This window comes from Capricornis sumatraensis, chromosome 14 (assembly GCF_032405125.1).
Source record: "Capricornis sumatraensis isolate serow.1 chromosome 14, serow.2, whole genome shotgun sequence".
In the NCBI taxonomy this organism is placed as follows: Eukaryota; Metazoa; Chordata; class Mammalia; order Artiodactyla; family Bovidae; genus Capricornis; species Capricornis sumatraensis.
Genome location: NC_091082.1, coordinates 67,103,089 through 67,128,284, shown reverse-complemented (window position 1 = coordinate 67,128,284; position 25,196 = coordinate 67,103,089). Strand labels below are relative to the sequence as shown.

At 39.2% G+C, this 25,196-nt stretch overlaps 1 protein-coding gene across 2 annotated transcripts in view; it reads right to left on the bottom strand.

Annotated features, from left to right (window-relative positions):
* The window catches only part of RASAL2 (RAS protein activator like 2), a 386,680-nt gene that overhangs the window by 27,832 nt on the left and 333,652 nt on the right, over positions 1-25,196 (bottom strand). For both annotated transcript variants that reach the window (XM_068986041.1, XM_068986042.1), the window contains exons 6-9: positions 12,052-12,205; positions 8,354-8,452; positions 7,249-7,803; positions 4,957-5,101 (exon numbers count right to left, since the gene is read on the bottom strand). In XM_068986041.1, coding sequence (XP_068842142.1) covers positions 4,957-5,101; positions 7,249-7,803; positions 8,354-8,452; positions 12,052-12,205 — 953 coding nt within the window. The remainder of the gene's footprint in view (positions 1-4,956; positions 5,102-7,248; positions 7,804-8,353; positions 8,453-12,051; positions 12,206-25,196) is intronic.

The following is a 25,196-nucleotide window of genomic DNA, read 5'->3' as shown; positions in this document are numbered from 1 at the left end:
TCAATGAGCCAATCAGATATTTAATTATTAACTGTTCTATCAAAGGACTTGTCTCTTCTTTTCACTTCAGGAATTATTTCATTTGGAAATCCTGGTTAGTACATTGAATGGTGGCATATGAATATTTGATTTTTAAGCAGTAGATGGTTAACAAATATCTACCTCTTTATCTCCCCAGAATAGAGAATACTGTTTGAGATGCATCATTATTGCTTTTTATAAGGTGGTGCAAATCATTAAAGCAAACTATTATATATAACTCATGATATGACTGTAATAAGCTTTTTATGTAAGACTGATTCTGTACCTTTCCTAATGTCAATGAAAGTCAATTTTTGCCATTCTTCTAAATTCCCATTAGATCTTAAACTAAAGCATATAACTTAAAAAAAAAAAATGAAGATAGGAAGCAGGAGAAGAAAACATTTACTTCTCCAGAGTAGGAATTGACTGCTACTACAGTGAGTCCAGCACTCACTGTCCAACACAGTGTTTACCTGCTGTTTCTCAAGCAGTCATTCACTTTTTACCTCCTGTGACCTGGCTCCTGAAAACAATCCCAGGCATCACTAATGAGCAAAACCAACAGCCATGTTTCTCTTTGAATCTTTACCTTCCTTAATCTCTGACTCTCTTAATGCTTTTTTCCTCTTGGTGTCTAAGACTCTTTTCCTTCTTCTTCTTTGTTTTTGGCATGGGCATGCACGCTTCCTCTATCTCCGACCTCTTCTCTCATTCCTCTGCTTCCTTCTACACCGTAAGCCAGGAACACTGTAGGATCTGTCTTTGGCCCTATTCTCTTCCTCCTGTGATCTGGTAGTTTCACTGATTTCCTCCCACATGGGTAACTTAGTCCTAAACTTCCACCAGCCAGCTAGACAGAAGTCTTGGGATGTCCTACCTAGAACCCCTGGGACTTCCCACTTGAACTTCAAGTTAAATACATGTGAAGTGAAATATCATTTCTCATTCTTTCAAGCGTACTCCTTTTATGTTCTCTTTCTGTTAAGAATCTCATCATCTTTCTTGTCACTTGCAAAGGCCCCAAATTCACTGTAATATTTGACCTCCTCCCCTACCACACCCTGCCCCATTCCCACAAACTGAAGAGCTGCCAAGTCCTATTACCTCACTGGTGATTACCTCATTCAGTCTTATTTCTTGCCTTCAACACACACCTGTCTACTCTTGACAGTCACATGTGACTATTGAGCACTTGAAATGTGGCTACTGCATAACTGACCATGCAATAAATGTAGATAAAATACACATAATTTCAAAAAGCATGAAAAAAGTAAAATATTTTGTTCATATTTCTTATATTGATGATATATTAAATAATATTTGGATATACTGGTTTGAATAAAATGTTACTGGAATTAAATTTACCTGTTTCTCTTGCCCCTTTTTAATACTGTGACTACTAGAAAGTATAAATTACATGTGATTCACATTAAGTTTCTTTAGGACAATGCTGTTCTACATTCTGTGTGAAGCACTGGGGACATAAAGATAATGACAGTGTTCTTTAAGGAACTCATGCCTGCTTTATCATAATGTACATTGAAGTGCCAAGCACAGTGCCTTACTCTAGTGGTAACACCTGAAGTTTATGACCAAACATGGAGCTGTAAGTGGGTGACCCAGTCAGTAAGAACCACTGATTGGAGAAAACTTAGTTGTCATGAAAAATTCTATAGGTATTGAAGGCAGAAACTGGGAGTCGTGGGAACTGGCAGGACTTTCTCCGTTGCTGATGCATTATCAGCAAACTAAAATGGCTGAATTTAACACAGATGACCATTATATCTACTACTGCGGGCAGGAATCCCTTAGAAGAAATGGGGTAGCCATCATGGTCAACAAGAGTCTGAAATGCAGTACTTGGATGCAATCTCAAAAACGACAGAATGATCTCTGTTCGTCTCCAAGGCAAACCATTCAATATCACAGTTATCCAAGTCTATGCCCCAACCAGTAACGCTGAAGAAACTGAAGTTGAACAGTTTTATGAAGACCTACAAGACCTTTTAGAACTAACACCCAAAAAAGATGTCCTTTTCATTATAGGGGACTGGAATGCAAAAGTAGGAAGTCAAGAAACACCTGGAATAACAGGCAAATTTGGCCTTGGAATGCGGAATGAAGCAGGGCAAAGACTAAGAGAGTTTTGCCAAGAAAATGCACTGGTCATAGCAAACACCCTCTTCAAACAACACAAGAGAAGACTCTACACATGGACATCACCAGATGGTCAACACCGAAATCAGATTGATTATATTCTTTGCAGCCAGAGATGGAGAAGCTCTATACAGTCAGCAAAAACAAGACAGGGAGCTGACTGTGGCTCAGATCATGAACTCCTTATTACCAAATTCAGACTCAAATTGAAGAAAATAGGGAAAACCGCTAGACCATTCAGCTATGACCTAAATCAAATCCCTTATGATTACACAGTGGAAGTGAGAAATAGATTTAAGGGCCTAGATCTGATAGATAAGAGTGCCTGATGAACTATGGAATGAGGTTCGTGACATTGTACAGGAGACAGGGATCAAGACCATCCCCATGGAAAAGAAATGCAAAAAAGCAAAATGGCTGTCTGGGGAGGCCTTACAAATAGCTGTGAAAAGAAGAGAGGTGAAAAACAAAGGAGAAAAGGAAAGATATAAGCATCTGAATGCAGAGTTCCAAAGAATAGCAAGAAGAGATAAGAAAGCCTTCTTCAGCGATCAATGCAAAGAAATAGAGGAAAACAACAGAATGGGAAAGACTAGAGATCTCTTCAAGAAAATTAGAGATACCAAGGGAACATTTCATGCAAAGATGGGCTCAATAAAGGACAGAAATGGTATGGACCTAACAGAAGCAGAAGATATTAAGAAGAGGTGGCAAGAATACACGGAAGAACTGTACAAAAAACATCTTCAAGACCCAGATAATCATGATGATGTGATCACTAATCTAGAACCAGACATCTTGGAAAGTGAAGTCAAGTGGGCCTTAGAAAGCATCACTACGAACAAAGTTAGTGGAGGTGATGGAATTCCAGTTGAGCTATTTCAAATCCTGAAAGATGATGCTGTGAAAGTGCTGCACTCAATATGCCAGCAAGTTTGGAAAACTCAGCAGTGGCCACAGGACTGGAAAAGGTCAGTTTTCATTCCAATTCCAAAGAAAGGCAATGCCAAAGAATGCTCAAACTACCGCACAATTGTACTCATCTTACATGCTAGTAAAGTAATGCTCAAAATTCTCCAAGCCAGGCTTTAGCAATACGTGAACCGTGAACTCCCTGATGTTCAAGCTGGTTTTAGAAAAGGCAGAGGAACAAGAGATCAAATTGCCAACATCTGCTGGATCATGGAAAAAGCAAGAGAGTTCCAGAAAAACATCTATTTCTGCTTTATTGACTATGCCAAAGCCTTTGACTGTGTGGATCACAATAAACTGTGGAAAATTCTGAAAGAGATGGGAATACCAGACCACCTAACCTGCCTCTTGAGAAATCTGTATGCAGGTCAGGAAGCAACAGTTAGAATCAGACATGGAACAACAGACTGGTGCCAAATAGGAAAAGGAGTACGTCAAGGCTGTATATTGTCACCCTGCTTATTTAACTTCTATGCAGAGTACATCATGAGAAACACTGGACTGGAAGAAACACAAGCTGGAATCAAGATTGTTGGGAGAAATATCAATCACCTCAGATATGCAGATGACACCAAGAGGAACTAAAAAGCCTCTTGATGAAAGTGAAAGAGGAGAGTGAAAAGTTGGCTTAAAGCTTAACATTCAGAAAATGAAGATCATGGCATCCCGTCCCATCACTTCATGGGAAATAGATGGGGAAACAGTGGAAACACTGTCAGACTTTATTTTTGGGGGCTCCCAAATCACCACAGATGGTGACTGCAGCCATGAAATTAAAAGACGCTTACCCCTTGGGAGAAAAGTTATGACCAACCTAGATGGCATATTCAAAAGCAGAGACATTACTTTGCAGACTAAGGTCCGTCTAGTCAAGGCTATGGTTTTTCCTGTGGTCATGTTTGGATGTGAGAGTTGGACTGTGAAGAAGGCTGAGCGCCGAAGAATTGATGCTTTTGAACTGTGGTGTTGGAGAAGACTCTTGAGAGTCCCTTGGACTGCAAGGAGATCCAACCAGTCCATTCTGAAGGAGATCAACCCTGGGATTTCTTTGGAGGGAATGATGCTAAAGCTGAAGCTCCAGTACTTTGGCCACGTGATGCGAAGCGTTGACTCATTGGAAAAGACTCTGATTATGGGAGGGATTGGAAGCAGGAGGAGAAGAGGATGACCAAGGATGAGATGGCTAGATGGCATCATGGACTCGATGGACGTGAATCTGAGTGAACTCCGGGAGTTGGTGATGGACAGGGAGGCCTGGCGTGCTGTGATTCATGGGGTTGCAAACAGTTGGACACGACTGAGCGACTGAACTGAATCAACTGAACTGATGCATGATAACAAATGTTAACACTTTCAAAACTTAGGTAATGTATTTATTGGGTTGGCCAAAAAGTCTGTTGTCGTTTTTCCATAAGATGGTATGGAAAAACCCAAATGAACCTTTTGGCCAACCCTATATATCATGATGTAAATACCCAAGACCTCAGAGGAAACAGATCAACTAGATGTAACATCTCATTACTAACATCACTGTATGTCTCAGAATCTCAGGAACTTGAGGGCATGGGGGTAGCTGCCTGTGCTCATGAGCTTTCTCATGGTGCATGGTATAAGAAACAGATCTCCTATTCCTCCCCTGGTGAGTATTGCAGACACTTCCTACAATTGAAACTCCAATTTTAACACTTTAATCAGTTGGAACTAAATAATGTTCAGAATTTGAGTTCCAGTTAGTTGTTTCATGAGGGTGAAATAACCTAAAAATCAAAAGGGAAACAATAGAGATGTTTTCCTTCTCCATACCCAGTGCATCGTGAAGATACTGTTGTCCCACCAACTTGAGGTATTCCTCAATGGATTTGGTGGCGATGGTGTTCTCTCTGAAGATCAAGACATCATGTTCTCCACAACGATCCACCTCAGACATCACCAAGTCCGTCAGAAAATCCTGGTAGAATAATGTTCAATCAGGCAGAAAGCAACTGAATGTGAATAAATACTACATGTTAGGAGAGACTGATGAAATGTCAGACATCCTGGGAATGCTGCTTTAAAACTAAATCTACCAGATTCATTTGAAGGGAAAAGGTCAGCCAGCATAAAACTTGAAGTGTTACCAACTTACCAACCTTAAGTTAAAAATTCCTTCAAAGGTTTTTCATTGCATCGGATAAGCACTATCATCCTGCACGTGGCCTGCAAGCCTCTAACACACAACGTTGTCTGTTCACCACAGAGTGTTTTGCAAATGCTGTTCTCAGTGCTGCTTCACTCCCACCCTTGCTCCGCCTCCATTTCTATGGAGTTAATTCCTTGGATCCTTTGGATTTTAGTTTGCGCCTCGGTTCCTCAGTGAAGCCTTGTCTGACCAACACTGCCTTGAACTCCATTAGTCAGGACCCCTTAATCCACATTCTTGTGGCACCATGCATCTTTTTACAAATCTGCACTTCTCACTGTAATCACACGTTTCTGTAATTATTTTACTAATATCTGTTTTCCCCAGAGACTGTGAGCCCCATGAGACCAAAGACAGTGTCTATTTTTGTTCACCTCTATATTTCAGCATTTAACAGTTTCTGACATATATTAGGTGTTCAGTATAAAAGAGTTACAAATTGGTCCACAGTATCAACATGAAATTTCTTAAACTAAACATCTAAACTCATTTGCTATGTGAATTATGTATGTATATATCTCCAGCCATCCATTCATCCATCCATCTACTCATCCATAGTGAAGGAAGGCATAAGGAGAAATGAAGCCCTTAAGAAATAGCTGCTTCATTTCTCAACAGTCTTAAGTGTTCATTATTCAGTCTGAAATCTGATAATGTCATATATTTTGAATAGTATATATTTACTGGATATTTCAAAGTGTCCAAAATAAAAACCAGAGGGAATATGCTGATTTATTTTAAAATTAAGCATTTTAATATTAATGAGGTTCACCCTGGGATTTTTTTCATCAGGGTAAAAGAGTTGTAGACTTAGGACTCACTACTAAAACTCTTATGCTCAGGGACAGGAAGAAACCTGGGGGTGATGGTAACATTCTGCGTCTTGACTGCTGTGGTTTCCACGGTACATAAACTGTCAAAACGCATTGAATTTTTCCCTTTAAATGGATTTGGTTTATAATACGTAAATTGTACCTCAATAAAGCTGTTAAAAAATCCTACATATATCCTTGAACCTCAAGCAAATGAAGCACAAAAAGAACATATCCATACAATTTCAAAGATGAGACTCAAAATTTCAATGATTTCTTTTAAAACCAGAAAGCCCAAAATTATCACTAATAAATTCAACCACTAAAAGGACAATCAATAGGAAGGCAATTAAATAAGGAACTAAATATTGAATATATTGATATATTTTGATATGTATCAAGAAATGTTAAAAATACTTTATTGTTCGGTTCTAAATAATTCTAGCTGTGAACTCCTCTAGATCTAAAATACAATTTTACCATGATCAATTTGCATATAATATATGCAGACTTTAGCCTAGTTAAGTGAACATGCCTCGCAGAGGTGATAATTACCACAGTTCAGGCTGATCAAGGACTCTTATCAATTGTTTAGTGTCCTTCATACAATTAGTGTATTTCTCTTTCTATCTTTCTAGAATTTTACTTCTATCCAGGATGAACTGAGGTAAGGCTATTATGAGACAGCTAACAATAACATCCCTTGGTATTTTAATTCTAAATTCAGACATTAATCTCATGAAGACTCTTGCTAGTGACCAACCTGATTCAGGAATACTTCCTTCTGTGACTAGGTGATATATATAGTCATCAGTCCATCTTAATTTAAAATATAGCATGGAATAAAACAATCACACAACACACTTTGGAACTAAACAGAAATAATCTTGTACACAATGGGATTATTAGACCAGTCCTGCCATTTATTTTGTTCGGCGATAAAGAGCTAGCGGTACTATCTATATTTCGTGCAAATAAACTTTAAATAAATACTTGTTAGATTCTTCATTTTACTTCTTTAATTTTATCATCTCCACTTTTTCTGAATCTAAGAACCAATAATAGGTTTCCTTTCTGGGCAATGCAACCTCCCTTTCCACTTACCTTGGCCCTTCCAGTGCTTTGAAGAATGTGCACTAAGGCACAGGCTAGTTCTTCTTTATTTCTCACACTGATTACTGGTTCAAGAACAGAACATAACATGGTATAGTTGCTGGTGACAAATTCTGCAAACTCTTTGTATTGCTCCATAGGCAGAATGGTGATGGTTTGGAAACGTGATTTAATTCGAATAGAAGGTCCTCCTGTCTTTCCTTTGTTGGGTGTAGGTGTACTCACTGGGTACCACTTTTCTACAAACTGGCGACCAGTCACACTGGCAGTGGGGATGTTGACTAGCCCTACATAATTATTCTTGTCTTTTTTCTTCTTTTTTTCCACATCTTTATAAATGTGAACTGTGATGCTATGAAGAGGTGGAAGGCTGTAGAACTCAAAATGTTCACCCCAGAAAATATTGTCTGCTTTGGTCTTGCTGGTTGTACGAGCAAAGAGGGTATCATCAAGGCACAGTTCACAGAAATATTTCTTTTTAGGGGCAAGGTCCTTGGCTTCAATAATCCATAAACGGAGAACATTTTCAGCTCGTCTACAATTGTCCTATAAAAAGTAACAAAGTTGTGTTTGAGAGCCAAAATCCCAGAAAGACAACATTTTCCTCTTAAAGTAAGTGATACTATGTACTTCATTAAGGGCAGTCATAAAATAATGAAGGGGATTACTATCTCATCATTCAAGATAACAGCAAGCCCTTAGAGAGCCACAAACATTCTATTTCACTTGGGTTAAAGAAATAACATCCCGTAATGGAAATTCTCGTATAGCCAGTCTTATGTCAACTGGATTAGCTTTCTGCAAATAAGATAGAGGTATGTAAGCAATTAGGAAATCTGTGTTCTAGTCCCATTTCTATTGTGTATTGTACTCGGGTCTCACTTAGTCAAGTAACTTCTCTGAGTCTTCTTATCCACACTGATAAAATCATGATACTATCTGCAGTAAGATCATTTTGAGCACAAAATAATGAAACACGTTTGTGTTTAAAAATTCTGTAAAATTTAAGGTATTATTAATATTACTACATTTCCCTTCAATCAACTTACTGCTTATAGAGTTATACAGTTTTTTGGACATTCAAAGCCACTCTTACCTTATTTGGTTGAACTGTCCTACGAAGGTTTTCCATCCACTTATCTCTCTCTGAAGCAGAGTTACAACTGAAGCATTTACTTCCACTTAAGTAGGTAACCTTCAACATAAAGATAAGAGATAAGGAAAAGGAAACCTAGGGCTTGGGGGCTCTATCTTCCTAGGTGTGTATCAAAGAGTTAGGGATATGCTATGAACCCAAATGATACTACACGGTAACCAAAATGATATTTGCTGGTTTTGTGATAGCTATGTGTGCACCTACATTCACTTTTTGCTTTGTTATCTACTTAGCGTCTATACTCCTCTCCAGGTAAGGACAAAGGTCACTGAGAATTCAGCTTAGGAACCGAAAACTGGCCTACAGTTTAGACAGAACAAACCTGAAAACCTCTAATTAAATTAATACCTTTAAAAATTACCTGCAAATAAATATCCTCAATTCTGAGCGAGTTAATAAAAAAATAACTAAAAAGGGAAGAAGATCTCTAACAGCTTATTTCTTGGGACTGCCTTCACATTATAATATCACAGAAGGCTACTACATGAAATCGAAGAGAGTTCAGTTCAGTTCAGTTCAGTCGCTCAGTCGTGTCCGACTCTTTGTGACCCCATGCATCGTAGCACGCCAGGCCTCCCTGTCCATCACCAACTCCCAGAGTTCACTCAGACTCATGTCCATCGAGTTAGTGATGCCATCCAGCCATCTCATCCTCTGTCATCACCTTCTCCTCCTGCCCCCTAACCCTCCCAGCATCAATGTCTTTTCCAGTGAGTCAACTCTTCGCATGAGGTGGCCAAAGTACTGGAGTTTCAGCTTTAGCATCATTCCCTCCGAAGAAATCCCAGGGTTGATCTCCTTCAGAATGGACTGGTTGGACCTCCTTGCAGTCCAAGGGACTCTCAAGAGTCTTCTCCAGTGCCACAGTTCAAAAGCATCAATTCTTCAGTGCTCAGCCTTCTTCACAGTCCAACTCTCACATCCATACCTGACTACTGGAAAAACCATAGCCTTGTTAGTAATGTTGAAATATCAATAACCTCAGATATGCAGATGATACCACCCTTATGGCAGAAAGTGAAGAGGAACTAAAAAGCCTCTTGATGAAAGTGAAAGAGGAGAGTGAAAAAGTTGGCTTAAAGCTCAACATTCAGAAAACGAAGATCATGGCATCCAGTCCCATCACTTCATGGGAAATAGATGGGGAAACAGTAGAAACAGTGTCAGACTTTATTTTTCTGGGCTCCAAAATCACTGCAGATGGTGACTGCTGCCATGAAATTAGCCTCTTGATGAAAGTGAAAGAGGAGAGTGAAAAAGTTGGCTTAAAGCTCAACATTCAGAAAACGAAGATCATGGCATCCAGTCCCATCACTTCATGGGAAATAGATGGGGAAACAGTAGAAACAGTGTCAGACTTTATTTTTCTGGGCTCCAAAATCACTGCAGATGGTGACTGCTGCCATGAAATTAAAAGACGCTTACTCTTTGGAAGAAAAGTTATGACCAACCTAGATGGCATATTCAAAAGCAGAGACATTACTTTGCAGACTAAGGTCCGTCTAGTCAAGGCTATGGTTTTTCCTGTGGTCATGTATGGATGTGAGAGTTGGACGGTGAAGAAAGCTGAGCGCCGAAGAATTGATGCTTTTGAACTGTGGTGTTGGAGAAGACTCTTGAGGGTCCCTTGGACTGCAAGGAGATCCAACCAGTCCATTCTGAAGGAGATCAACCCTGGGATTTCTTTGGAGGGAATGATGCTGAAGCTGAAACTCCAGTACTTTGGCCACCTCATGCGAAGAGTTGACTCATTGGAAAAGACTCTGATGTTGGGAGGGATTGAGGGCAGGAGGAGAAGGGGACGACCCAGGATGAGATGGCTGGATGGCATCACGGACTCGATGGACGTGAGTCTGAGTGAACTCCGGGAGTTGGTGATGGACAGGGAGGCCTGGTGTGCTGCGATTCATGGGGTTGCAAAGAGTCGGACACAACTGAGCGACTGAACTGAACTGAGTAGTGTTGAATTAATTACTCTGGAACCCATTTCTCTTCTATTAGGCAACCAGTCTGTTGATTTCCAGTCATTAGGTTAGTTTGAATATTATTATCAATGTCCTTTAAAAATGAAGTATGTTGTCTCTATGTCTAGAACCTACCACCTGTCTCGGCATACAATCTGTTGAACTGATTTCCACAAATATGGCAAACTTTAAGAGACTTTTATAGAAAAGAACACCAATAAATGACCTGTCCAAATTGCTAACGTGGCTCACATAGTAACTTACTCTCAGTTTATAACCCAGTGAATTAGATCAGATGTTACATTCTGTCTAATATGGTAGCTACTAACAACAGGTGGCTAGCGAGCACCTGAAAAACAACTAGTCCAAACTGAGATGTGCTGTTAAGTGTAAAACACACATCAGATTCTAAAGACTTAGTTTAAGAAAAAGAAGGTGAACAGTTGATAATTTTAGTTTAGCTACATGTTGGAAATAGTAACATTTGGGTTTAATAAAATTTAAAATCACACACATGGCTTGCATTGTATTTCTGTGGGATAGGGCAGGTCCCCAAGGATAGGTATCAGATATCTTTCAACTTTCACATCTAACACAGGGCTCATCATTAGTAATTTTGTAAGTCTGTGCTAATTAATTAAATCATAATGCTAACAAGTACACAGATGGTTTTGAAATTAAATTTGCAAATGGCCAATTGTGTACATTAAGTTTGGGATGGGAAAGTTACCTTATAAAAAGTGATAATTTTCTGGTAAAGGGCAGTTTGTTCACTGAAGAAATTAGGCACATGCAACGTGCCAGAGAGCAAGCTAAGTGCATGGCACTTATAAAAATAAAGAGGACATGATCCCGGATCTTGAACCACTCAGGTTTTAGTTAGAAAAAATTATGGTTTTGGTATTTTTCCCTCAAAGAATCATTAAAATTGTGGACTTAGGTTTTCAGAAGAAAAATAGTAACATACTGTGTGTGATATCTTTCTCAATACCAAAAGATTAAAATACTAACAGTAATTTAGTATTAATCTTGTGTCTCTGCTGAGAATGTACTAAGAATTCATTTACTTTGAAAGCAGACAAAGCCAAAAGTAATGAGAAGCTATCGTTAATAACTTTAATCACCAACATAATTCAGTTCAGTTCAGTTCAGTCGCTCAGTCCTGTCTGACTCTTTGTGACCCCATGAATCGCAGCACGCCAGGCCTCCCTGTCCATCACCAACTCGCGGAGTTCACTCAAACTCATGTCCATCGAGTCGGTGATGCCATCCAGCCATCTCATCCTCTGTCGTCCCCTTCTCCTCCTGCCCCTAATCCCTCCCAGCATCAGAGTCTTTTCCAATGAGTCAACTCTTTGCATGAGGTGGCCAAAGTACTGGAGTTTCAGCTTTAGCATCATTCCTTCCAATTAACACCCAGGGCTGATCTCCTTCAGAATGGACTGGTTGGATCCCCTTGCAGTCCAAGGGACTCTCAGGAGTCTTCTCCAATACCACCAACATAATTAGATTAGCAGATTTCTAATTTTTCCTGTGTAAGTAGGTAATTTTCAGTGACTGAAAACCAGTTAAGATGATCAAATCATCAATAATACAGTAATGCAATCACAAGAATATTGGATAGAAAATCTCTTTGCTGTCTTACTACTCTTCATTTTTCCTAGACTTTCCTACCTCAAAGCAGAAGTCTTGTCCAAGGATGCTGCTATGGAGTGGCTTTACTGATACAGGCTCCCCTCTACCAAGATCCAGGCATTCCACGGCACTGCATGGGCTCAGCAAAGATTCATGAGAACGGGATTCTTTTAGTTTAGGCAGCCCACGAGACCTAAAAGTAGAAAAAGATATTTATGGTAGTGTAACTACTTGGCCAATAAGAAAATAAAGGTCAAATGCAATGGAGGTTTAACAACAAATGGATAAATCCCTAAAGAGAAAAAATACATCTGTAATAATGATGATAGGATCATATCCATGGGACACATAGAAACCACATATATACTCATGTGTGTGTGCGCACATACATACTTTCTTTTTTCAACAAAACACAAAAATGTACTATAATGTTACTAATCTCAAGGGAGCTGGAAGCTGCACCACAGACATTGTTTTTTATTCTCATTCCTGTGCTGGAGATGGAGAAATAGACACCATTCAAGGTAACCTTACGCATTTCTTTTTTATGCAAAGGTCTTATTTAAAGACAAATGGTTTCTTTTTTTCCCCCCATGCTATAGCTTTATGGTCTACTATCACTGACAAAATAGTAGTGGCTATATCTTCACTGCTTTGGCAGAATAAACACACATATACATACTCAGAAACAAAGCCAAACTTTTCAGCACAAGACCTTGCTGTTCAAAGGGTCTGATTTTCATCTCAATATGGAATTCTTTTCTGGCAAGCTTTCTATTTATGTTTTATTGTACAAATATGAATGAAGAGTAAAATGCCTTGAAGAAACTTCCCACCCTCCAAAGAAATGTTCCAACTCCCATCTAGAAGAAGAGATCTTTGTCAACACCATTCAGGGGCTCTGGTTCGTTTTGTCCCCCAGATGGAATGTGGGGAATTGTGACTCTTGTCACTACAGGCTAGTACTTCACTGCCTGAAGGCAAACAATATTAAACACAATATTCTTGAATCTAGAACTGGATAGCTATGCAGTTTTACTCAGTAATTACAGTATTTATTGACTGAAACACTCAGAGTTAAATACATATATTTTAAGTAGAAGTACCTAGTAATAGAGATAAAAAGAAATGTCTTGTAGAAAGGTATTTGTTTTTGTAAAGTGCATTAAATAAGCAGCTTCATTCATTTCCTTGAAATAACCATGTTAACATTAAAAGGAACTGAAATACTTAATGTCAGAGTAGCTTGCAGTTAAATTATAAACTAATGAGATATAGGAAACTAGTACTAAAGGCTGCTCTTTCCCTTCTGGTTCCATTCCAACACTGTTTAATCAAATTCCATACATACAGGAAAAAACATCCTAAGACTAGGATTTTAGTCCATTCTTCTTTCCACACACAAAACATATGTTCTCATATTGAGTAGTCTTTTTAAGGTCAAAGAGTCACTAATTACATTTACCACTGATAATATAAAGTCTGCACAAAACCCACCTAATGTTTTGTACATAAAAATAGAACAATTTAATAGCTCCACAATGTCATGTTATATACTGTCAACATAGCATATCAACTATAAATAACTAAACACAAAACAAATTTTAATGTAATTACCATACAACCTTTCCCAGTATGCTTCATGGGAAGCCTGGTTGAGGCAACAGGATACTATAACCGTTCCTAATTACAAATGAAACAACAATTCCAGCCCCTTTTTCCCAGGAGGAGTTGCCTGGAGAGGAGAAGCCTCTCCCGCTCTGGGAGTAAGCCTCTCAAAAGGAAAGATGAAGAAGTCATATTCAAAATAAGATGTACGACAAAAGCCTTACTTTTATTCTTTAAACTCCCTAGGAAAATATTCTAAAACATAACATTATCTCAAATCAAATAAATGTCTACCTACGTGAAGCAACTGAACAGCCACCTTGGAGAGCACCCCCAAATCATAGCGCCGCCACATGTCACAGCACGGGAAGTCACTTTTCTGAGCTACATCTCAGAAGACAACTCTGGTTAGAAGACAAGAACCAACAGAAGGTAGCTTCCTCTGCTGCCTTCAGTTACTGATAGCATCTTTGAATAAATGTTTTCCAGGTGTAACTTCGAGTCTTCAATAGCAGCAGAACAGAAACACATGAAACGGAACGCAGAGTCATCTTCTAAACCGGCTGCAGGACAGGTAATATTCTTCTTCTCTTCTTCAGGCTGCATCCAGCCCCTCAGGTAACATAAACAAGGTTCCTGGGCTCTAGGCTGGGCCTGTTGCCATGGTGCTACACCTATAAGGAGATTAGAGCCCAAGGCAGCAGGGAGAAGCCGCCAGTGTGAAGGACTCAAGGAGCATGCTCTGCAAATGTGACCATTTTAAGACAGAAAGGACAGAACAGTGAGGCCCCACCCACTCCCATGAACAATTTTGGAGTCAGAAGCTATAGGGAAAAAACTGAGGCAATTCTGGGGGTGAAGGAGATTCTCTTAACTCTGCTAGAGAACAAGGCAGTGATTTGTTTCTGGATAATCCCCAGCCCCCTACTAAAGGGTATTCCCCTCGTTCCACCTTGCAAGTATAATCTTTCTCTCACGTCCATTCTATTTCCTTTGCTGTCCTAGTTTAATGTTACTAGGTATTGTTTTTCATTAACCTATCTGAATTGAATAGTTTTTTCTTTTTAGAGAGAGGGGTGGATAAAAATTTTTTATTCATTGTATTTATAATGCTGAACAAATTTCATTCTGATACTCAGGCTTAATTTTCAAATACAGACATAAACAGATATTACAACCAAGCCACCTGGAATTAGAATTCAAAATTCCTCCTGGTTATGGAAATTTCAAGTTGCTCAGGATCTTATGGATGTTTGTGTGTGTATACACACCGACACCAATGGATTGAACACTACATCTGCTAAACATTCAACGTTGCTACTGAATAAATAAGCAAGTCCTTCCTGTACTGGGAAGAAAGTGTCTTGGAGAAGACAGAAGTAATTCCCAGAGAAGCAGGATTATGGTGAACAGGAAGATCGAGCAGCCTGGGAATGGCAGTGGTGAGGAGGCATTATCTGTGCAAATATAATAGCACTAGCAATCCCCAGTCTCCTCCAAGTCATGTTTACCTCCTCCTGCACCTTCCTATGAGTTGATTTTTTCTTAGATCTGCTAACTAGAGTTTTAGCGGCTTTGACTGTCACTACAGTTTACTTCTCTAAAGGAAAGAATGTGGATTTATTGAGAGAAAGATGGGAATTTGAAACAATTCTCAGTCCAATCTGACAATGGCCTTCATCAAGGAAACTAGCCTTGAAAGTGGACATTGTGAATTCGCTAATTACTGGTTCTCTTTCTGACCCCTGCACCTCCCTCAACTCCCATCATCGTAAACATCATGTAATAATTCAGGGTTCAAATATGACTATTTCTTGGTTTGATTGGGAACCTGCTTCCCACAAGCAATTTTAGTTCTAATTAAGGAACACTATATCCTTCAGTCAGTTCAGTTGCTCAGCTGTGTCTGACTCTGCCACCACATGGACTGCAGCACGCCAGGCTTCTCTATCACCAGCTCCCAGAGCTTGCTCAAACTCATGTCCATTGAGTCGGTGATGCCATCCAACCATCTCATCCTCTGTGGTCCTCTTCTCATCCTGCCTTCAATCTTTCCCACCATCAGGGTCTTTTCCAATGAGTCAGTTCTTTGCATCAGGTGGCCAAAGTATTGGCATTTCAGCTTCAGAATTAGTTCTTCCAGTGAATATTCAGGACTGGTTTCCTTTAGGATTGACTGGTTTGATCTCCTTTACATTTTGGTTTACAGTCAGTAGATAACACCAAATTCTGTGTGAACTCCCAGAGCTCTAGCGATATGAAAGGTAAGGGTTAAAAATCTAATTGCTTTGCTGATGAAAATTACCTGCTACTTCTGACCTATTTAAGAGATAAACTACAAGGCAGGAGTAGCTTTCTATCACCCAAGACAGTGAATTAATATTATATTGCTTTAACCCACATCGCTAGCTAAAATCAGTCTTAAAAGACAAAAGTAAAGTCGTGGGGGGTGCAGAGCCAACATGCGTGCCATTGAATTTACTGAAGAAGGAAAAAAAAAAAAAGGAGTCAAAAGACTCTGATTAGTGCAATGTTAAGTAAAACACAGCTGGATTTTTCCCAGCTCAACCATCCAGTTTTTTAAAAAGCATATTTTCCCCAAAGCGCCAGAGGTACTTGGATGTGCTAGCTCAATCTGCCACATGTTAACAGATTCAGTTCCAAATGTGGGAAACTTTTAATTAAAAATACAACTGAAAAAATAAATGCTTATTGCCACACAAAATCCTGTACTCCAGGGCAGGTGAATTTCTGCTTGGTGTGGCAGTTATGATTCCAAACTGCTTCACTGAATTCTTGAAAAGACAGCTCAGCCATAAACTGGGTACAGAAATATATGTTTGTGTTCACCAGCATGTGTTCCTAAGGCACTTTATCTTGTCTGGAAATTTTCCAGGAAGAAATCTATAAAATTCGGTATCCTAGTACTCTAACCAACAAATTTACAAAGGGTCTAATCAGTTTTTCAAAAGTTGTTCTGAGCTTTCACTTTGGGGAAAAGACAGCTTTACTTCCTTCCCAGATTTCATTGTTTTTCAACCTGGTATCTGTGAAACCATCCAACTGATGTTTTCCGTTTGAAAGAGCAGATACTTTCCTATACTATAAAACTTTCCCTACCTGGATTTTAGAAAATAAAAATGAAAAAAAGGAAGAAATTAGAGCTCATTCACCAGAGTTCTGCTTGTGTGCTAAAAAAACGTCCTCTTTGAGGATTCTGACAGCACTAGCTGCGCTGATTTACCTGCTGCAGTTAAAGCCAGTCCCTACTGCTTATATTACTCACTGGTTTTTATGTTTGCTTAAAAAAAAAAAAAAAAAACCCACACAACCACTCATACAAAAAGCTATTTATGGAAACATAATATGTACTACTGATCTTCCTTCTCTCTGCTCTCAGCCTCTAGACAGGATGGTCTAATGAACCTAGCTGCTAATGGTGAAGAAGGATATTTGTCAGCCTGAGTTTTCACTTAAATAAACCCATGGTAAGGAAATTTATCATCACAGTCAAAAACGACATTCAGCCTATCTGGGTTACAGACACTTGCAATGAAGGTGGACACAGAATGAAGACAAGATTATAGACATTAAAACATGTTCTGAAGGGCCAAAAACTCACTCAGCCTTCAGTGACAGGCACTAGGGGAAAATCTCCTTACAGAAACTGTACCAAACTGGAATACACCTTCTTTGTTCTTAAATTGCAAATGGAAAAAATCTACTAGTGCTTGCTGAACAAATTCAGTATAAACATCACTGAATTAAAACAACTGTATATATAAACAACAATATAACCATATAAACAATACTGAATTTTTAAAAAATGAAACTAAACTAAAGCACACTCACAAATGAATTCAGTTACACATTTAAATGGTTCAAGAGTAAGTGGAAAGGTTAGTAACTATTCTTCCCTGAATTTAGACTTCAGTCTCAGTGTCACCATAAAATTTAAGTATGGGTGAAAGGAGGATTAAAAAATTTAGAAATTGATGAAGTTCAATGACACTTAACTTCTTCATCATTCCTAAATTCATGCCTATTTGCTTTCCCACTGGTTTTAACCATTATTCGGTTGAATAAATGAATACATGTCTGAATCCATCTATTCATTCAATAGTTGCTTGGTGCATATTACGCGTCTGGCACTATACTAGGTACAGATGGAAGTAAACAATGGTGAAGAAGAAAGGCAAGGTTGTTGTACTCACACATAGTTAATAATCTAGTGAGTTAACAAGCCATTATACCATGTGATAAGACCTAGGAAAAAAGACGCAAAAATGGCTCTGTGGGTACTTAGTAGGGGCCCTGGATCTTTAGCTGGGGATTCAAAGAAAGTTTCATGGAGGTAAAAGTAATGTAATGCAATGCTAAAAGTCATTAGGTAATTAAGGGTGGAGTGGAATTAGCTGTATGGAGATGTGGAGGTCCTGAGAGTCTGAGAGGGAATGGTCAGCATGTGAGAAAGCCTGTAAGAAAAATACAAACCTGGGGTGTTTGAGGAGTTGAGGAGAATTAAGCAGCTCAATTCTGCTTAATTAAGCAGAATTAAGTGGCTCTGGTCCAGGGTGGATGTGTGCTGGGGCTGAGAGAAGAGGTGTGGGGAATAATGAGGCCTGAGAGATACTATGATGGGACCAGTAGTAATGTGGGTGTTCCAGTTTGATCACAAAGCCAGTGAATGAACATAGAAAGGTTGTGAGTGGTGGAGGGTGAATGACAGGATCAAATGTGTATCTGAACAAGGTATACTTTGGTTCAAAAAGAGGAGAAAGGGGTACAGAGACGGGAGAGAAATAATGAAAGACTTAGAGGCTGGCTCATAGATTATGCTAGCAATCTGAGTAAAGATCATGAACTTGAAGAGCAGAAATGTGAAAGAAGTAAACGGATTTGGGTGGTAATTAGAAGGTAAATGGAGAAGGCGATGGCATCCCACTCCAGTACTCTTGCCTGGAAACTCCCATGGACGGAGGAGCCTGGTAGGCTGCAGTCCATGGGGTCGCTAAGAGTCAGACACGGGGCTCCCCTGATAGTTCAGTTGGTAAATAATCTGCCTGCAATGCAGGAGACCCTGGTTGGCCTCCTGGGTTGGGAAGATCTGCTGGAAAAGGGATAGGCTACCCATTCTGGTATTCTTGGGCTTCCGTGGTGGCTCAGATGATAAAGAATTTGCCTGCTATGTGGGAGACCTGGGTTCGATCCCTGGGTTGGGAAGATGCCCTAGAGAAGGGAATGGCTTCCCACTCCAGAATTCTGGCCTGAAAAATTCCATGGACAAAGGAGCCTGGTGGGCTACAGTCTATGGGGGTCACAAAAAGTTAGACACAACTGAGTGACTTTCACCTCACTTCACTAGGAGGTAAACAGGCCTTAATGACAGCAATCCTGGGGACATCAGTGAGGTGGCACAGTCAAGGCTAAGTCACTCAGTAGAAAAATGGTAAAGTCCTTTCCAGAGATGGGAAGTGAGAGGCAATGCTGGTGGAGGCAAGGGTGGAAATAAAATCAAGTTTAGTACAAGTTTGAGGTTCCTATGTGAGTGGATGTTTGCTACAGACTGTGTTCCCCCCAATCTATGTTGAATCACTAACCTCCAACGTGACTGTTTTAGGAAGTGTGACCTTTGGGAGGTGATCCGGCCTGGACAGGGCACCCTCATGAAGGGTGAAAGTGAAAGTGGAAGTCACTCAATTGTGTCTGACTCTTTGTGACCCCATGGACTATATAGTCCATGGAATTCTCCAGGCCAGAATACTGAAGTGGGTAGCTTTCCCCTTCTCCAGGAGATCTTCCCAATCCAGGGATCGAACCCAGGTCTCCTGCATTGCAGGCAGATTCTTTACCAGGTGAGCCACAAGGGAAGTCCATGAAGGGGATTAGTGCCTTAATAAAATAGACCCCAGAGAGATCTATCACCCATTCCCCTGTCTGAGGACACATTAAAAAAGAAAGGCTTTTGAACCAGGAAGCAGGTCCCTACCAGACACTGAATCTGCCAGGACCTTCATCTTGGACTTCACAGCCTCCAGAACCATAAGAAATAAATTTCTGCTGATTATAAGCCACCCAGCCTATGATGTTTGATTATAGCAGCCTCAACAGACTAAGACAGTGTGAATACTGAAAGAGAATATGCAGACTGAGAAAAGGTCCTGAGAAAATGGCCTGAGAAATGCTAACATTTAAATCTGCAAAAGTGGAAGAGACTGAAGAATCTGAAAGACAGAAGGAAACCAGGAGACTCAAGTATCATAAAAACCCAGGGAAGAGAACTCTTACAAAGGATGGGCTGCCCATCACTGCACAATACAGAGGGTGTTAAAATATTAATAGTAGCCACTGGGTATATGAACTGAGAGATAATTGGAGACTTTGGCAGAGCAGTTTCAGTGAAATGATGAGGATAAAAATGAGACTGCGGAGGGCTAAGGAAATGAATGGGATGTGAGAAAGTGAAGACTAACTCATGAAGTCTGATGATGAAGGGCTGGCAACTTGGAAAAGCTACAAGGAGGAATGAGGTTGAAATGGCACTAAAGAAGGTTTTCTCTAGTTAATCATTTTTTCCTCTATAAATAATAAAGTAATACATGCTCTTGGTAATACATTCCAAGAGCTCAGAAGGAAAGAAGGTGAAAAATATAAATAATGGTACCACCCTCAATCTCCTAGAGAAAATACTATTAATGACTTTTTTGTGATCCTCCTAGAAATTTTTTGTACAGACAACCAATTTGGTATACATATACATATGTGTGTGTATGTATATATACACAAGTGGAATTCTACCATACTTTTTTCCTTTAAGAGTATATTCTGGAAATTCTGTCCACACTGGAAAATACAGCTGTAACTTGCCTCTTTTTAATGATCACTCTGTACTCCCTTATATGGGCTTATAGAACTTTAAGCAATAATTGACAACCATCTACATTTTTTTTCTTTTCTTTTCCTTTTTTTTTTTGGTGATTAACCCATGTTCAAAAAGTATCTTAATACATATACTTTGAAGCACACGTACATGTATTCGTGGTTTAAACTTCCAAACGTGAAACTGCTAGATCATAGGGTACACACATTTAAAGTTTTGATAATGCTACTTTATCCTCCATAATAGATAGTATCAACTTAAATCCACACCAATAATGCATGTTTCTATATGCTATCACCACCAAAATGACACAGGGCTGAATTTCAAATATCTTTGGCAGTATAACTGGTAAAAAGTGGTATTTCATTAATTGCTTTAGTATGAATTTCTTTAAATGATGAGGTTCAACACATTTTAAATGTATATCAATATACAATCAACTTCAGTTCTCTATTCTGTAAATTATGAAATGTTATTTCATGTTCTTAGACCATTTTTCTAATTGTCAAATTTAACTGATATGCAAATACTATTTGTAAATTAATTAAATTAGTATTTTTTCTGTCCGTAGTTTAATTATTTCCCCCCAGTTTATGCTTAGAAAAAATTCTTTCATCCTAAAAGCATAAGAAATCCGCCTATAGTTTCTTCTACTGCTTTTATTTTTTCGTTCTTTCCACTTGGATTTGGAGGGAAAGGATGATGACAGGAGCATAGTAGGGTGTTTGCTTTACATTTTACCAAATTGTAAAAATATAATGACTCACTAATTATTACTGCATGGCAATCTAAGAGTGTTTTGAGTGTGCTTGTGCATGTGTGTACATGTGTCCATGATTTGTCCCTTTTTTCCTCCTTTCTCAATAATTTTCTCAGCAGGTGAGGTTTCCTATCAACACATGCAACAAAGAGTATAATGGAAAAGGCAATCAACTTGGAGCCAAAAGCCCTCTGTATTTATGCCTGCTCAAATCACTCACTAGCCATGTGACATGGAACAAATAATTTATTCTTTCTGAAGCCTAGTTATCTCATTTGTAAAATATAGATAATGATTTCTGGTCCTATACCTCCCACAGTTATTGTGAGAATCAAATGCAATCATCTATGCTTTTACAAATGTCTCATAAACTACAGTACCATACAAATAGGACTATCATTGCAAACACAGCTTTCCACAGTGGTATTACATGCATTCGTTCATTTTATATAAACTACTCATCTCGTTGAGGTTAGGATGGCTAGTCTTGAATTATTCCTTGCTGGAAGAATATGAAGAGAGAAGGAATAAATGTATGGAAATAACATTTTTCTACTAAGATAAAGCAGTCTAAGTGAATTAAAATGCTACTGTGATATAATCAGAAACTTTAGTTGGATTTTAGCCCACAAAACTAAGGGCTCCTTAATTGGCCCATACCAGTAAACACTGGTAAGGGAAATTAATCTATAGCTAGACTGTATTGATTAATTAATGGCCTGGAATCCAATAATTTCTGAGAAGCTGTCATTCTATCTAAGTACACCATATTGAAGGAGATTCTTCATAATTTGTTTGGATTCTTACCTTTTGTTTCAGGCCAAGAAATTAAGTACTGTAATAGGACAGGCATTGTGGTAGAGGGGGATACAAAGATCGTGTGTCTACTTGCGGAACTCATTTGCCGTGGTAAGCAGAAACATGGAAAGATAAACTCAATAGAAAGCAGTCAGTCCTATAATAAGGTGTATACACTTGGTCACGGGTGGGTAGCTGGGGTAGGTGCTTAGTTTAGGATGACGCATAGGAAGAACAAAGGCAAGAAATTAGGGAGCATATGACTCCTAACTGGGGTATTGTTGCCTCAGTATGAATTAGAAGTAAGCTTGTCAAAGGACAAGGTGTAGGAATAGGAAATGGTTTGGAGGACAGAGAGGGCAGCAAAAATAAAAGTAGAGACATATGAACAGTATAGTAAGTAAATGACAGACTTCTGGTAGGAGTGGCAGGTGATAATGCTGAGTTAGGGAACAGACAGAGCCATATTCCTATCTGTAGGTTATGCTGAAGATCGTAGATTAATCAAAGTATTATATACATGTGTGATGAGATATTAAAAGTGAAATTTCAAATTGAGACTCCAAGATAAAACAGATATTGCATGCCAAAGTAAAGTATCAGACAAACTGCAGAATTTACAAAGGGAAAGTTTCGGAACGAATTCCATTACCTTGAACCTCTCGGTCAGAACAGGACTATAAAACGTGGTGAGTATGGAGAAGGGAAAGGATTCTCTGAGGAAGAATTTTGGAGAAAGCTGTGAGGCTCACCCCTCCCAGCTACCCGCCTCCCCCCAACACACATAAGGGGTTTAGGTAGGGAATGCATACAAAGTGGGGTTTGATTTTACCTGGGAAATCTAAAGGATGGGAAATGGCTAACTTTTGGTAGCAGAGCCCAAGTTGATACTTTTACATAAGGCTGCAATCTTGGAGGTTTGTCAGGGCAGAAAATTTGTGGTTATTTCCTGTGGACCAGAGACCTGGAAGGGTAGAAACTAGAACAGCAATTCCTACCTAGAAAACTGTGGAAGGAGTTGCAAATGAATATCTAGAATAAAAATGTACCCATGAAACTAAAAACAAAACAAAACAAAACAAAAAACAGAAACAAAAACCATAGGTGAGAGTTCCTCAGAGATGATGTATTCCTGGAGAATTCCCCAAAGCACCCCATGATAGAAGAGTCGAGTTAAACAACTACCAGGCTCAGAGAGCATAATGGAAGGCTAAGATAGTTTTGGGCTTCCCAGGCTGCGCTAGTGGTTAAGAACCCATCTGCCAATGCAGGAAACATAGACACAGGTTTGATCCCCGGCTCAGGAAGGTCCCCTGAAGGAGGGTATGGCAACCCACTTCAGTACTCTTGCCTGGAGAATGCCGTGGAGAGGAACCTGGCGGGCTATGGTCCATAGGGTTGCAAAGAGTCAGACAAGACTGAAGAGACTTCCACACATGCATGCAAGATAGTATTTACTGTTTTTTAAGTCCCTTCCCCCACCTTTCTGTCTTCCATTGCCCCAGATCTGTAGAGTAACTAAAACCACGGGTAGATAAGCTGATGAAGAGAGAACTAAGGAGTTTATAATACTTCCTTCTCCAAAACCAGACACATTCTCTGCAATTTGTTTGGCTTGGGTAAGTATGCGGTTTTGATTACTATTTGAAGAGAACACCCACAGGCTCTGGGTCAAGACCTTTATTTACAGCAACTATAGATTAACTAAATGAATTGTAAGCTTACATATAAAAGCAAAAAATCACAAAACCTTTGGAAGAAAACAGGTGAAAATCTCTTGGGACAGGGGCATGGACACACACACATCCCCCCATAAAATTGCTGGTGGAAATGTAAAATTGTACAGGTACTCTGCAAAATAGTTCAGCAGTTTCTTATTAACCTAAGCAAGTACTTATATAATCTAGCAATTCTATGCTTGTGTATTTACTGTAGAGAAATGAAAACTTATGTGTACACAACTGTTCATAGGGGCTTTATTCCTAATAGCTAAAAACTAGAAACTAATGTTCTCCAGTGGGTGGTTGGTTTAACTTTGGTACATCCATACAATAGAATACTACTCAGCAATAACAAGGAACAAACTATTGACAGATGCAACAATTTGGAGGGACTTCAAGGGTATTTTATTCAGTGAAAAAAATGCCACTCTTAAATGGTTACACATTATACAATTCCATTTATATAACACTTGAAATAACAAAATCATAGAGGTGGAAAACAAAACGTGCTTGGTAGGGGACAGGGATAGCTATAGAGAGGAGGGTATGACTGTAAAGAGTAGCAGAGAGTTCTTTTCTGGTAATGGCATAATTCTGTATCTCGATTGTGATGGTGGTGGTTACACAAATCTATATGTAGGATTAAGCTGCATAGAACTATAAACACACACAAATAAGTGCATATAAAAATTGGTGAAAACTGAATAAAGTCTGTAGTCCAGTATCAATGTCAATTACTTGGTTTTGATATTATATTACAGTTATATCACTGGGCTTCCCAGGTCACTCAGTGGTAAAGAATCCATCTGCCAATGCAGGTGGTGTGAGTTCGGTCCCTGGGTCGGGAAGATCCCCTAGAGGAGGAAATGGCACCCCACTCCAGTCTTTATACCTGGAAAATCCCATGGACAGAGAAGCCTGGTAGGCTACAGTCCATGGGGTCACAAAGAGTTGGACATGACTCTGACTGAGCACACACACACTATTGGGGGAAGTGCTTGCAAGACAGAGTCTCTAACTGCTTGTCAGTATATGGATTAAAAAGAGAAAGAGTTAAAAAACTGGTTCTAATCAGGAGAAACAGAAGCTGAGTATATATATCCTACAAATGAACACTACAGTTACTCTTAAATATCTCCTGACAGGGAACAAGCAGACTTTAAAACCATACTTCGTCAGTGAGTCTCAGAATCGAAGACATTACTGCAGAGGTTTTTACTTGAAGGACATTTGAAGGAATTGAGAAAATTCTATTCCATGTGCTTACTTTTACCTCAAGACATTGATAAATTTAAGTAGCACTTCCAGAGCAAGGTTGGCAACCTGACTGGCATTCAAAATCCTGGAATGCCTGACAGTGTGGTATGACCATGGTTTTGCAGCAGTTTCAAAACTTTTAAACTTTTCAAAGTGCATT